The sequence below is a fragment of the Larus michahellis genome, chromosome 5 (assembly GCF_964199755.1).
Source record: "Larus michahellis chromosome 5, bLarMic1.1, whole genome shotgun sequence".
Taxonomy (NCBI): domain Eukaryota; kingdom Metazoa; phylum Chordata; class Aves; order Charadriiformes; family Laridae; genus Larus; species Larus michahellis.
This window is the reverse complement of record NC_133900.1, coordinates 75,064,282-75,079,568: the sequence shown is the minus strand read 5'-3', so window position 1 is coordinate 75,079,568 and position 15,287 is coordinate 75,064,282. Positions and strand designations below refer to the sequence as shown.

The following is a 15,287-nucleotide window of genomic DNA, read 5'->3' as shown; positions in this document are numbered from 1 at the left end:
GGGTGAAATCATGCTGCGCTTACTGCATCTCAGAAACTGAAGAGTCACGCCTTGGAAGTGTCCCTTCCAAGAACAGCTCCAGAAAACAGTTCCCTGAATTTCTAACATCATCTCTGGTTTTTGAGTCAACACTGGTCAAAAATGCACCCTTGAGAAGCAGCTGGAGGGTGTGGGTTTGGTCTCAGGTAGAAGACTCACAAATTCCCATTGGACTTTTGATAAAAATAGGAAGATCAACCATTGTTTAGAAGTAGTCGTCAAGTATTATTTCCCTAGCTTAAATGAATGTCCCTCTATGCCTGAAACCAAAAAATGGTATTACCCTTTATGTCAGCCTCTGTGTATTGTTAAATACCTGCCATACCACATATCTCAAGCCGTAATTCATGGATGAAGTAAGTCTTTGTCCTGACCTGTTGCTGCAGCTTGAAGCTCCCAGTGATTGCAGTGAAGCTAGGATCAGGCCCGTAGTGGAGAGAGCCTCTGAAGTTCTCTATAACCCATTCACTATAATTTAAAAAAATCTGTATTTGTATTTGCCGCCACTGAATGCCGTGTCCTGTTTTCCTTTCCACAGGCAGAGTCACCCCAGAACAGCTCAGCTCATACATTCAGCTTTTCAAAAATAATCTCAAAGCTTTGGAGAACCATTGTGGTCTTCTACAGCTTGTGCTGGCCACGGTCCAGACTTTGAAACACCCCCAGACTTCCAAATGGGACAACTTCCTTGCCTTTGAGAGATTACTTCTGCAGGTACATATTATGTGATTTTATTTGACCTAAGTAAAAATGTTTTATTTAATTTTTTGAATTCCCATTGAATTTTGTAGCTTGTATTTTTTACAAAGTGTGTTATATGTCTTGCTAAAAAGCTGTTCCTTGTTGCCAAACTGGTAAAAGGAATGGGAACCTACATAGTTAATCTTTTGTGGTTTTGTCTAAGAATAATTTTATAAACAAAAGGGTACACGTTAAAGGTGAAGTGCATAAATAATCTGAATTGGGTGACGGTTTTGCATCCATATGAAATTTCAAGGTGATACAACTTTTAGTGTTGGGTAGGACTATTATTATTATCACTATCAGTCTGAAGATGCTTCTTGAGGTAACATGCTGAATCAAATGCAGAGAGAACTTTGTTACTGTGTGAGTGTAAAATTTGTGTAATTTACTGAGCGGGTGAAAGCATAGTTGGAAATTACATGCACCAAGACAGTGAGGTTTCTCTTGCTCACAGCTGTCATCTACCCTCAGCTTTTCCCACTACCACGTTTTTTATGGCATCCTGTTGGTGACCACAATATTATTTACATACCATTTTGTATCACACTTGGATTTCTTTCAGGAAATTAAGAGTTAGTGGTATATTGAACTCTGTCCTACTAACCTTTGGAGATGTACCAAACAAAGCAGGAGTTTTTCTAAGAACCTAATAGAGTTAATTTCTGCTGAAATTCAGGGAAAGCTCAAAACTTTCCCCCCTGTGCTCTCATTCTTCTGCCACTGTGTTGTTTTTAGAGGGACAACCTTCTGAAATCCTGGCAAGAGGCAAGTCTTCATGAGCTAACTTCTGATGAAGTTAGAGTTGGCCTTAAATGAGTGAAGTGTCTAGTGAGGATCTCAACTAAAACCAGTTACTTCTTTTGTAAAAATTAGCTGTCTTTGTCTTGTCAAAATCAAACCAACCAAAAGCTTGTAAAAACCAAACAACCTGACTCTTCCCATTCTCTCTGGCAGTGGCATGTGATCCCTGGTCCTTTGAGAAGACTCAGCCCATTCTTCATAGCTTTGTAGTCAATGAATTTCTGTGACAATTGGGGGGCAAAAAATACAGAACTTAAATAGTACATTAATTTAAAAAACTGTTCTCTCTTGGTAAGACTGAAATATTTTTGCATAACATAGGCAGTCTTCTTTCTGTAGTTAATAAACAAACACATCTCAAGTAAGAGAACTCATTGCAACCATTCTTTGGTTTGTCTGGACTGTAGAGCATGGGACTGACAGGCCGTAGTCCCCTTTTCTCTCCTGCGGTGACTCATGGCACATAGCTCTTTTCAGAGTCTGGCTAAGTTCCATCTTAAAACCAGTTCAGATTTAGAATCAAAATAAAGCTGCAAGCTCAGCATTGTTTTCAGAACAACAGACAACTGCGTATATAAAAGCCATGCCGTAAATTGTCAGGGAGTGGAAAAACAGAGGTAAGAAACAACCAAACTATATATTTCATAAAAAAGAAGTGTATAACAAGCACTCTCATAATCGTAGGTGGCTTTGGGTTATACCCACTGCTTTCCACCCATCATATTAAGGTAAATTGCGTTAGCCAAAGCAAACTCTCTAGGCTAACATTTGTAACTGTTCCTTAAGCACATACTCATTTTCAGTAGTTCAAACAACAGTTATTTTGAATTAGACAATCTGTACAGTGTGTATCCTTTTACGGACTCTATTTTGAAGACAGAGTCTGACACGCGTTATCTGCTTCTGGGCACGTGGCCTGTCTCTGATCTGCTGACACGGGTTTGTAGGAAGAGCAAAATACTGAAACGCCCAGAAGACGAGAGAGATATTTTTATTTTAAAAAAATGAACTAGGACATTACATTGTGTACACAGCACTCTGCATTAAATTTGATGCCGTGGTAGTTTATTTCGGCAGGACTACTGAGAAATTCTTTAGCATAATTGTTACGTTTCAGATATTTTAAAATAATAAATCTTTAGAAATCCTCAATATAAAGTAATTGTTTCAACATGAAAGTGATATTGTTACTATCCTATATTGGAGCCATGGAGAAGACGACAACTGTTTGTGAAAGATCTACTGGGAGTAATATTATTAGACTTGGACAGTGTAGGAATTCTAGAGTTTTCACTGATGGATGCATGTCAGACTGCAGCTGATGCCAAAGGAGATAACCCAGTATAAACAGCTGGTGTTAAAATTCTCAGATTTCCCAAAAAAATAAATCTGCACAGTTTTGGAATTTCTCTCATTACTGGATCTCTCTGATGGGTCTCATGATTCTCTGCTTAGTCTACTTTGTGCTTTTCAGAAAAACCACATTGCTCACATTAAACCTTTAATGTAACTCTTACATTGACGAATGTCTTCCATTTTTCTTCTCTTTACTCCTCCTTGATTCTTCACTACTGTTAGTTGATGTTGTAAGTACTCAGTACTAAAAATGGCCTACCAGAGGTAGAAAGCAGCCCACTTCCAGTATTTTATCATCATTAAAGATCTGTACTACGTTTTTCGGGCCTGTGTTGTCTCAATAAGTTTTTTACATCTCCAGCAAGGAAATTTGGTTTAGACTAGAAGTCTGCTGCAAGTCAGTGCAGCTGCACGCTTGCTACGGAGTTGTCCTCTCCTTAACTGGGATGGATAAATGGTCTGCGAGCGAAACTGGATTTTGATGAGATCATGGCCTTGACCTCAAAGGAAAGAGGATCTTTGTGCTGGGTTACAAGTAATGCGTCAGGGTGATTCATCTTGTCCATCACAAGTTTTCTCTGTGTTCTGCTGCTCTACCTCTGCCCATAATGGAGCTTTTACTACCCAGAAGTTTTAAATGCTTTGTGAATTGAGACAGTATATTCTGTTTACCAAGGAGATATCCCAACCTATCACATTTTCCTTCTCTTGAGGTCCTCCTTCCATTTTTCTAATTCTGAGATCCATAAAACTGATGGGTGGGCAGGGGAACACAAGCTAAATGCTGCACCGTGCTGCCTGTGACTCCCTAGCGCTCCTCGTGTCACTGCCTTGCTTTCCTTCAAGTGAGGATTTAAAATTTAGGGAGGTAGCAGAAAGTAAGAAAAGAGTGTTGTCACTCCACACTTTTCAGCTCTGTTTAGCTGTAATCCCCCGTTCTCCTCAAAATTATGACTTTCATGGAGGTGATTAAGCAGTAGAGGCCCGTGAAGTGCAAAAGCACAAGAGGAGCAACTCTCTCCAGAGTTTAAACAAAATGTGACACTGTGAGAGAAAAAGAATTTTTTTTTTTTTTTTTTTTTTTAACAGGTACTGCTTGTATGTTCACTGAGCGGGGATTTCTGCCTCCAAATTCAGTTTAAGCAGTAGGCAGTGTGAACGGGGGGCACAATGTGCCCCAAGAGAAAGTGCAGGTGCTTTGTGAGGGGTACTGCTCTGAAATTCCCCGGGTTGGATGCTGCCTCTTGGAACTGGCTGCATCCTTCCAGCATAATCTTGTTCTCAAGATTTAAGGGCGAAGTACTTCTCATACTGAGCAGAAGTCTATTTTATGGATAGTCCCATCCATTTAAATAGCAAGGTTGAAGTTTATTCAGCGCAAGCAAGTTTATCGGACTGCATTTGTAAAATAGCACATGGAGTACTTGAAATGCATCTCCCCCCAGGTAAAACAGACATCTCCAAGCAATATAAAATTCTGCTGCTGTACTTTGGAATGAGGCAGAAGAGGGAGGATTTAAGTTGATTCCAAGTTTCTGTAGGTTGCCATGAGCAAAGACATTGGCACATCAGAAGGTTTTACTCTTACTACTGCCATTTCTGCGCAGCAGCGAATTCTAGCAACACTTACTGGTTAGCACTGCATGGCAGCTAAAGGTTCGTTACATCTTGTCCTCAGCTAATTGTCTGCTGCACATATTTAAATGCAAACCTTTCCGCTAAACTAGGTGTATTTAATATGCCAGGTCCTGTGTGTGCTGAGTTTGGATCTTACGGCAGAAAGTTCCCAGCGCAGATGCCAATAGAATGTTTTCTTTCTGTAACATATAATGACTAGTAGTAACTCAAGCTAAAAGAAAAATATCTTCCACGTTATTACTGATGTTACTTGCTTTATTCCTTACAAACAACTCATACTTTATGAGGCATTTTATTGCATCAGGACTGTTGAAAGCAAACATCTATTTCGACCTCCCTAAAAAAGGGGAGGAGTGCGTTTCTTCTTTAGGATGAGGACATTCTCTTCTTTTTTTGAGACGTCTGAGCTAAAATTAATTTTAAACCTATAGGTGTACCAGAACTGTTATCCTAAAGTAACTTCATTGCCAAAGTAAGGAACTCTGAAAGATTACTAAATTAATTGTTATTTGTTATTATACTGTTATTATATTGGGATTTTTGCTTCTTGGGGCTTTTTTGTGGCACAAAGATTTTGCAGCTGCTGACCAACATTTCACAGTTTACTGGGAAAGTCAACAGCTTCAGTATTGACCTGGAGCCCTGATGCTCCCATTGGATCTCAGTGCTGTCAAAATTTTGTTTTGTGATGCTGAGCAATGTCACATAATCTCAAGAGTAATTGGAATTAAAATACTAAAAAAAGGATAAACAAAAATCCCACAAAACAAAAAATCCCCCAAACGTTTGCCGTTTCATTCTATAGATGAATGAAAAAGTCGAGGGCAAACTGGGGACTATATTGTTCTGGCTGGCTGCAATTAGCTTTGATTCATATCCAGCTAAAAATCCTTTCAATTGTCTGATTTCTTAGACTTACAGCTCCTTGAACTGGGACCAAGTCCCTTCTGAGCTTTGACTCCCTTCGTGTCCTGCACTGTCTATGGGGCAAATGCCTTGCTGATTGGGCCGGTGTTCCCACACATAGCATCTCCCAGCTATGGCATCAGAAATATCATAAGCGAGTTTGGAAATGGCATGTTTCTAGCAGATATTGAGGACAGCTATTCAATTGACGTGACAATGTGTCCCACCACCTTACACACATTGTCCTTTTGCTCTTGGATTTGAGCTAATGATCAGCCTACACAGCTCAATAGTGTGTTGCTTTTATACGTCTAGTCATGGAATCATAGAATGGTTTGGGTTGGGAGGGACCTTAAAGCTCACCTAGTTCCAACCCCCTGCCATGGGCAGGGACACCTCCCACTAGACCAGGCTGCTCAAAGCCCCATCCAGCCTGGCCTTGAACACCTCCAGGGATGGGGCAGCCACAGCTTCCCTGGGCAACCTGTTCCAGTGCCTCACCACCCTAGTCTCCACCAAGAACATACAGGTGGGCACTGTGTGTTGCCTTCACTGCCTAGAAAAACAAAATCAGCGCTATAATGCCAATTAGCAAGCTGAGATAGTTCTTACAAGAGGGGCTGCCATCTATCTATATATCAAAGTTGTCGTTATGTGTGAATTCGATACGGAATATGTGATGTATCTATCAATGTCATTTTACCTTCTAAAGTTAAACTTATTCATTTTCAAAGGATGACTTCATTGTTTTTTAAATTTTACAAGTTCTTTTCCATTCTTCTTTTTTCAAAGCTTTGCTATCGTAGGAAAGAGAACACTGTAATATTTTAGCAGAAGCAACTGGAGTTTTTAGTGGCTCCTGGTAATAATATAAGTAGGTCAAATACTCTGGTGGTAGAAGGTATGTATACATATTTACATGGAGAGCTCCTGACAGCACAGCATTTTCATGTTTAAATTTCCAAATACTAATTAGTTGCATTTTATTTTATTTCTATTTTCCCATTTTGGTGCTGTAAAATTTGTCAGAAGACAGATTTTTTTTTTTTTTTTGTCCTTGGTGTCTTGAGAAACAGAAAATATGGACATGTTTTTAAGAGAAACAGAAACCTCATGCCAGATGGTCATTCCAATGTTTTTATTTTTCCGTTGGCGGAAAGTGGTTATGAGGTTAATAAAATTACATCATTCTTTCTCCTATGAATATTAGAGTGCAAACTTACAAAAAAAAGAAGTGGAAAAACTGCAATACAGCTGAGCATTTTACATTATAGTTAATGTTTCAGCAGCAAGATCTAATAACTAGAATGTTCGTAACCATCCCATCCTGTGCCGTGATTCTCTACCATTTTTACAAATACAGGGTACGCATGACTCATCACTTAATCAAAGATGACATTATTATTTATTTGCACTTTTGGCCATTGCAGAATATGGTAGGCGTTGTTCACATTTGCATGCTTGCACAGGACCCCGTGCCAATAAATTTGGAAAGTGTAAGACGCCAGCCTGCAGACTTTCCCTGCCTAGAACTCGCTGTAGTTTGCAGACGTCTGAGCTTTTCTGCAGGGTACGGTAGTTACGAGGTGACACTTAACTGACTCTAAACTGGTATAAACCAAAAGCTCAAGCATGGGCTTCAGGGCTGCCCAAGCAAGCAGTTTGATACAAAGCAGTGAGGAGATGGAAAAGCTTTTAGAGTAGTTCCTCTTGCTCTCCAAGAATAATTCATAGTGCAGCTGTAGAGGGACCCTTATTTCTACATAGAATAGATTAAGGTCAGTGGCATTCTTTGTTGTTATTATTATTTATATTTCTTTAGTCTATGTGTGATTTACAATTATGTAGCTCAGCTCAGTGTCTTTTTGGTGGCCTACGGTATCGATAAATACATCTTTTTAGAAAAGATACTGCAACGGCATTTGGAAAGAAGACCCGTGATGTCTGTAATTAGAGACGTTATATTGAAAAAAAAATCCTGAAATTAGATCAGTCACTTTTCAACATAAAGTTACATATGGAATGAATTGTCTTGGTGGGAGTCTTATGTGATACCATGTTGATTGCAAAGGTCGTCCTCTGGAATTTGGTACCTTTTGGATGAGATTGCAGTTTAGACACTGATACGCATTCTGTCTTACACAGCTAGAGAATCAAATGTAATTTGTTGATGGCTTCTGAAGAGAAAATAGTCCTGCAGCAATCACTTGCTGAACCTTCCAAATTATTTACAGTAAGTTCTTATTTAACCATCCGTTCGTTAGACTTGCTCCATTCAAAGTAGGAATCGTTTCCAGAACATGTAACCCCATTTGGATTCTGCCTTTATACATGTGATATTTACATGTGATATACAAGCAAGTATTTATGCTGTGTAAAATTTATGTGAAATTTCATGGCCTTGCTTAAAAACTGGGGTATGTAAGCCCTGAAATACTGTTGCTTCTTGTCACCTGCCTCGCATGGTCTCAGTTCATTTCTTTTGCTTGCTTAGTGCCTCTTATGTTCACGATGCCTTGTTTTTAACAAGAATTCAGTTGTGTTTATGTGTTTTCTATACATTTCTATAAAACAGAGACCTAAACTGCTGGGGACACCTCAGCGCTGCAGCAATACAGGTAAAACAGTGGACTAAATTTGTGGAAGTGATGAGCTGCTGTGAGTGTGCTTGGTTTTGTGCACCATCCATGATACTCCATAAAGGAGGGGCTTGTTGGTTACAATTCATATTCCATGTTCTCAGGGAGCTCAGTTATGGACCATTTCCCAGGTTTGACGTGCCAGAATTAAGAGATTCCAACTAGTTTTGCTCAGAAAAAAAGATTTGTGTGTGCGTCCGTGTATATATACATATATACACACAAAGTCTTCTACTCTTCATATGTATGTATATAATTCTTCTAGTCAAACTAATTTTCTGTGAGTAGAATGCTCTTGTCAGGCTACTTTGAAAGCAAAATAAAGTACAGGTAGGAATTGTTTTAATGTTGTTTTAACATTAAATAAATCCTTTGAGAGTGGAGTGAAGAGAAGCTATTCTTACTGGCAATTTATTAATCTGTTGAAAGAAAACTGTTTTAAGTTTTTCTAACTCTGGCTGACCAAGGGGTTAAAATATCTTAATTAGAGTTACCATATATGGGAGCTAAGGGTATCTTTCTGTATTCTTCTCAAAGAAACGTGCTTGCATTTGGTCTGAAAAATTGCGAATTATTGCTATTGTGGCTCTCATTTAAAAAGCAAAGATCTCCCTCCCTCATCTTCTGAAAGAGCTAATATTTTGTATCCAGATAAGGGTCACATAGAGCCTCTAAAATGAACACTTAATAAAGGAATGGCTTTCTTAAGTGAACAAATGTCCACATGAATAAAACTTAAAAAGCCTTGGGGGAAGAAAAGGCTAAACATATTCAGTCAGTGGGAACCGTTAAATTAATGTTCTATGTACAAAAACAAAGTACTTGCTGTAAAATAAGAATCCCAATGTACAAATGATTGTAATGGGAAGCAAAAAAACACTACCACCCCCTCTACACACAAACAAGTGATTTTGTTAGAAGTTTAAACAGTTAATAGGGGGGGTTCTGAGAGTTTTCTTTTGAGATACATGTTGAGATTACATGGCAGTTGATGCTAGCCCACGTTGCGGAAGGGCAGCACGGTTCTCAGTTTCGTATGCCCACGTGTCACCAGCCATAGCTGGAGCCCTTCATCAGCCCCAGGGAATCCCTGTGCAGAGCTATGACTCGGCCTGTCACTTGCCATTCTTTCTCCTCTGTGACTTTTCTCCTTAAAATGTAGTATCAACTGCTTACTTGCTGTAAAAGATAACATTAACTGTGCCGAAAGGCAGATGCCCTTGCTCCCTGTCACTATACGTGGAGAAGCTGCAGAGAAGCACAATATTAACAATATTGAATGAGTCACCGTTTAATCTTACACAGATAATTATGCTCCAAGAGGCGAAGCTTCTGTCACGTGCACACATCCTTGCTTTGCTGTATGTGTAGCTCCACTGATAGAGTGATTTATGTTAGTGGCAGGATCTGCTTTCCAGTCCCTAAATTCTAAAGGAGATTGTTGAAGAGAAGGACTTGGGGGCGTTGGTTGATGAGAAGCTCAACATGAGCCGGCGATGTGCGCTCGCAGGCCAGAAAGCCAACCCCATCCTAGGCTGCATCAATGGCAGGGTGGCCAGCAGGGCAGGGAGAGGATTCTGCCCCTCTGCTCTGCTCCAGTCTGACCCCACCTGGAGTACTGTGTCCAGCTCTGGTGCCACCAACGTAAGAAGGACATGGACCTGCTGGAGCAAGTCCAAAGGAGGGTCACAAAGATGACCAGAGGGCTGAAGCACCTCTTTTGTGAGGACAGGCTGAGAGAGTTGGGGTTGTTCAGCCTGGAGAAGAGAAGGCTCCAGGGAGACCTTGTAGCCCCTTCCAGTACCTAAAGGGGCTACAAGAAAGATGGGGAGGGACTCTTGACCAGGGAATGTGGTGATAGGATGAGGGGTAACAGTTTTAAACTGAAAGAAGGGAGATTTAGATGAGATATCAGGAAGAAATTCTTTACTGTGAGGGTGGTGAGACACTGGAACAGGTTGCCCGGGGAAGTTGTGGCTGCCCCATCCCTGGAGGTGTTCAAGGCCAGGCTGGATGGGGCTTTGAGCAGCCTGGTCTAGTGGGAGGCGTCCCTGCCCATGGCAGGGGGCTGGAACTAGATGATCTTTAAGGTCCCTTCCAACTCTAACCATTCTATGATTGTTGCCGCCCTTACCAAAAAATTTACCTGATTTCTTTTTATTATCACTTGCACAGGTCAGGCTGAGTAGTGAAATGTGTTTTAAAAAAAAAAAAAAAAAAAAGAGCACTCTTCCAAAAACATGGGAAATGTCTCCAATGGACTGGGCAAATCTCTTGTCTTATTAGCCTGCAGAAAAATGGCATGTACTGTTTTGGATCTAAGAAAGTGGAGGATTCAAGCTCTCTTGGCAACAGCATTTTATAATATATATTGGGAGGCAGGGAGCTGTAAGCGGTGCCTTTTTAGGTGTGACTATAATGGTCACAGGTAAGCAGTGCAAGAATGCAGATTCCTGTAGTCCATCTTTTTGCCTCTCAACAACAGACATCCCATTAGCAATTACTTCATAAGCCTTCTGATGGACAAGTTAGTTGGCAAGATTATGCCAAGTACTGAATCAAGTGTGTTATTGTGGTGTTTAGTCTCTGCTAATAAGCTTATTAATTTGGTGTTAATTGTGTGTTACTGGACAGGCAAAGTGGGATAGGAACAGAGATGGGGAGGTAAACAGCTCCACCTGTGCTCTGGTATTTTATTTTCTATCTATCTATTTTGTTCATTATGATACCTGGTTTTTTTGATAAAGGGACTTGTTTGTTGTGTTTTTTGGATGCTTTCAGTCAAGGTGATTCACTCAGCTTGTCATCGTCTAGGTTAGAAAAGCAGGGGCATTTTAGGACAATACATAGGTTTCTTAGCTAATAATCCTAACTGGATTTTGCCCCTGCTATAGGTTTGGAGCAGGACTGCGTTTACCTTCGGGTTTTGTCTTCTTTCACTAATTATATTATAGCCTTTAAGGAAATGAGCATAGCCTTGTTTTTACAGTCCGTGTGTTGTCCTGAGGTAAGATTCCAGGTACTGTTGTAATAATAATGAAATCATCACCACAGGGCACAGCATCTCGTGGTGAGAGCTCTACTCGCAGGAACTGCTTATCATTGTGGTTGCTAGCTCAAAGGCAGTAAATCACCTGTCAAATCTCTTATCTGCAAAGCAGTTTGATAGTGCCAGCACCGTATCTCTGTTTCTGAGTATGATTATATGAGTCTCTCAGCTTAGTTTTCCTTCTTTTGTGGAGGATATACTTGATTATTTCCTACAGGCTGGCAAGGAGAAAGCGGAGAAACAACACAACTGAAAACTAATGAAAACTTTATTGTGGGCCATATCCAAAATTAACAGTGGGGCTGCCACGTTGCATTCCCTCTGTCTCCCCACCTTAATGAGTTGCATATTTCCCTTTCCGCTGGCCCACACACTTCCTCGGATCACAGACATTTCTGGGCACAGGGTACACGCGCAGCCACCCAGGTGCGCACCAAACTGCTTTTCCCACACTCGGGGCTGTCTGGACGTTAGTCAGCCCCAACCTGGAAAGCAGATACCGATCCCTAGCTGTAAGCCTAGCCTCTCCGTTTGTCTCGCGTCCCGCAGAATATGCTAAAAGGATTTTTGCCCCAGCAAGAAAATAAACTTTGGTGAGTTTTGATGTGCTTGTTCCAACATGTCTTTATGGCTGTGGCCTTCAAATCGGAGCTCTTACCTCTGTCTGCATCGTCTGTTCTTGGTCATGAAGCTCTTTGAAGGCACAACTGTGCTCAAACTCTAAGGCTAATATTTTTCCCCAAACCATTATTTTCGGTACAAAAGTAAGTATATTCTTAATTTGATTTTGCTTACTTGATGGAAAACAAGGTGGCGTTAGTTTTCTGAGTTGTCAGGTCAGCCAAGATCAGGGTGGTCTAGGAGTTAACTGCTTTTCACAACTTAAGATTTTATCTTTATACCTGGTGAAATTGAACTGGCAATTCACAAAACTCTGCGTTGTTGTTGACCACGTTTTCAATGAAAACCCCCACCCCCAAAGGAAGCTACACCAAGAGGTAGTACTGCACAACAAGCTGATTGCGGCTCAGTCCAGCTATGGAGCCACGGTAGATTTTTCTTCATTATAAATTATGATCTCATTGTTTGCAGATGTATAGACTTGCTTGATAGCATTTGCTCACTTCCACTAAAGAAGACAGGCTCAGTTATCCTTGTCTAGGTTAGAAAAGCAGGTCTTGTTTGAAGGCAACGTGCTGACTCAGCCAGAAAAATCTTACTGGAATTTTACCTCTGCAGTACGTCATGAAGAATCATTTTTAAAATCAAATATGGCTTGTCAGAGGTCTGCCTGTGTAGTACTTATTGCCTTGCGTCCTCTTGGATATGACCAGTTACCTCTCCTTAAACAAACTTGTAACCCTAACTCCTTCCCTCTTGGAGAGGTGTAAAATATTATGTTTTAAGCAAAGTGGTTACTATTGCCCCGGCTATCCCATAGGTATGTGTAACAGACAATGACTTGATCATAGTAGGTGTTTCCTACACATCCCTGAGGTTTCTTGGGAAATGGAGAGAGATTTCTTCTAGTGGTTTTCTTTCTCTAGATTTTCTCCAGTTCATGCCTCTTTCAGCTAAGTTACATTTTATTGCCATGAAGTTTCTATAGGGACTTTCTCGATCTAAGAAGATCCCTCTTTGGAAGCCCGCCTGTGTCACCCCATGGCACCGTATTGGGGTACCCGAGCATTAAAGTCAGCGTACCCTAGGCCTGACAGAAGTGGATGTATGCTGGAAGCTGCCTGCTGGCTATGGTGTTCCCAGCTCGCCGCGGAGCAGCGCGAGGGCTGGTACGAGACACACTGGTGACCGCTTCCTTCTCATTTGCCCCCCACATCCCCCCAGAAAGCAAAAAGAAACACTTGCTCCACACCTAGAAATGACCTGCATTTACCTAGTCTGAGGCTTCTGTAGCATTGTTTTCTCTGTGTGTACTATTTAATGTCTTCTGTAAGAATGGTTTGTTAATTAAAAATGTAGTAGGCACTGGAGGAAAAATGAAATTTCTCTCTGGATGTCTCCCCCCTGCACCACCCCATCCCAGGGTGTTTGCCTTGGTGTGCCTTTAAAACAAACAGCATGTGGTTTTGTGAGTGTTCCTGTAATTCAAAATAGTCATCTTGCCTGCAGAAATGAAGGGCACCACGCACACGTAAAACTTGCATGGTATTTTCTAATGCAATACGACAGCCGGTTTGTGCAGCTGTGTCTAATAAGGCATGAATACAGTTAACTGCTATTTACCTCCTCTCACTCTGTTTGTTTGGAGTACAGAAATGCTGTACATTCACATTAGGCAAGTCAGTGTAGAAATCTAACTTGGACTATTGATGGGAAGTATTTCATAATTTTATAGCAGGTTAAAACATATGGTTGTAGTTAGAAGAAATAAATGGCTTAGTCCATAAAGCACTGCCATTCAGCACAACTGTCGGGTTGATGTAGGTTTATCCTTCAGGAGAGTAAAATGTAGGTAACGAATAAGTGATAAATGATAGTCTGGGTCTCTGCCTGGGGAAGGGAAAAGTTTCAAATTCTTTTTAACGAGGGCATTAGTAAGAGAAGAGGAAAAGGTAATGTGCCAGAGATGAGAAACTCTCCAAATATGACTTAATTCTATCCATCAGTTTCTCTTCTAGTGTTTCTTCCCTGTCCATCCTGAAGTCTAGGGAAAGTGAAATAGCTGCTAAGCCATCGACAGCAAAGGATTCAGACATCTTCCATAGTTACATCCGACTTACCCTCACATAGTGGTGCTGCCTTCCCTGAACAGAGCAGAAGGGTTGTTCTCTGATAAAAATAAGGAACGTTTTCTTTAAGATTTTTTTAAATGTCTCCATTTTTCTCTGATTTTCTTAACCCAGTATTCTTCTGTAACACAGGAGATTTGGGAAGTTAAATTTGGGAAGATGTAGGCACTGTATTAAGTGAGGTTATCAAATGCTGTAGCAATTAAATGTATCTGCTCAGAATATCGTTTTTTAGTCATCAATAGGATCAGAGCGCGGTTAAAATAAAGATTCCCCAAGAAGACTGGCATGGGTCCTCAACTGCCTTTTTATGAACGGATACTTTAAAAATAGCTATGGTGTCCCTGGTGACCAGACCTGGTGATTTGGTTTGGTTCTGTTTGGTTTTGAAAGTACATTTTAAAAAAGCATTCATTCTTATATCTGTTTTAACAGATACAGTTATGAGAAAACTCTGAAAGTCTCTATTTGCAGAATAAAAGAAAAAAATTAAAAAGCTAAAATTCTTGGTATCATGTACTGCTACCTAAAGTTCATTATCTGTAATGGACAGTAGCCTTAGCTGGACATAAGTCTTCTGATTGTGACTGTATGATACATAGGAATACATTTCAAAATATGTGTTCTTGTCCCAAAAGCCAAGTGAAAAGCGCTCTGACCCTTCTCACTTGTCTTAATTGAGTTATACTGCATCCCCTTTGTGTCGGTTTTTCCCCAGACTGTAGATGGATTTTCTGTGCAGTTTATTTCATTTCTGGAATTACTCAAAAAATACTCAGTACTCAAGGAGCCAGTGCACAACACTCCAGTACCCTGTATTCCACAGTAGTTCTGGAGACTTTTAGAACAACTGAGATAGGACCTTCTGTGTGCTCTTATCTACTGTTTTCTCCAAGCTTGTCATGGTGAGAAGTTGTCTTTTGCTAGAATTACTGGAAAATTGATGCTTTTTCTCCTGTGTCCCGTGGAAAAAAGGTTGTTGGAGAATCTCCCTACTGTGGGAGGGAAATGGTTCACTACATCTTTTCATTGCGTCTACAGAGACGGCAGCAGATACACAAAGATGTCAGCTGCTGCTGCTGCTTCAAGGGAGTGTCAATCACTGACGTAGGCAAAGTTTTGCGTTGTCTGCATACTGTTCTAGTTTCATCTGCTTGTTCGCTGCAGAGAAGAGGTTGAATGTACTGAAGGCACATGGGCCAGCATTTAGTTGGTAGGGGTCTGACTGTGTGCATTGGCAGCAAACATGGAGATTGGGAAGCCACCATGTGTTTCAGGGGACATAATAGCTGAGAAGTCTATTAGCAGGATGCAAAAGTTCAGTGTTTTGCTTCAGGTTCAGATTTGACCCAGTTCTTGCAGTTA

The 15,287-nt window shown here is 40.7% G+C and overlaps 1 protein-coding gene across 1 annotated transcript in view; it reads left to right on the top strand.

The window, feature by feature from the left end:
* The window catches only part of SCFD2 (sec1 family domain containing 2), a 208,105-nt gene that overhangs the window by 53,718 nt on the left and 139,100 nt on the right, over positions 1 to 15,287 (top strand). Inside the window, exon 4 of the mRNA XM_074588057.1 lies at positions 578 to 753. Coding sequence (XP_074444158.1) covers positions 578 to 753 — 176 coding nt within the window. The remainder of the gene's footprint in view (positions 1 to 577; positions 754 to 15,287) is intronic.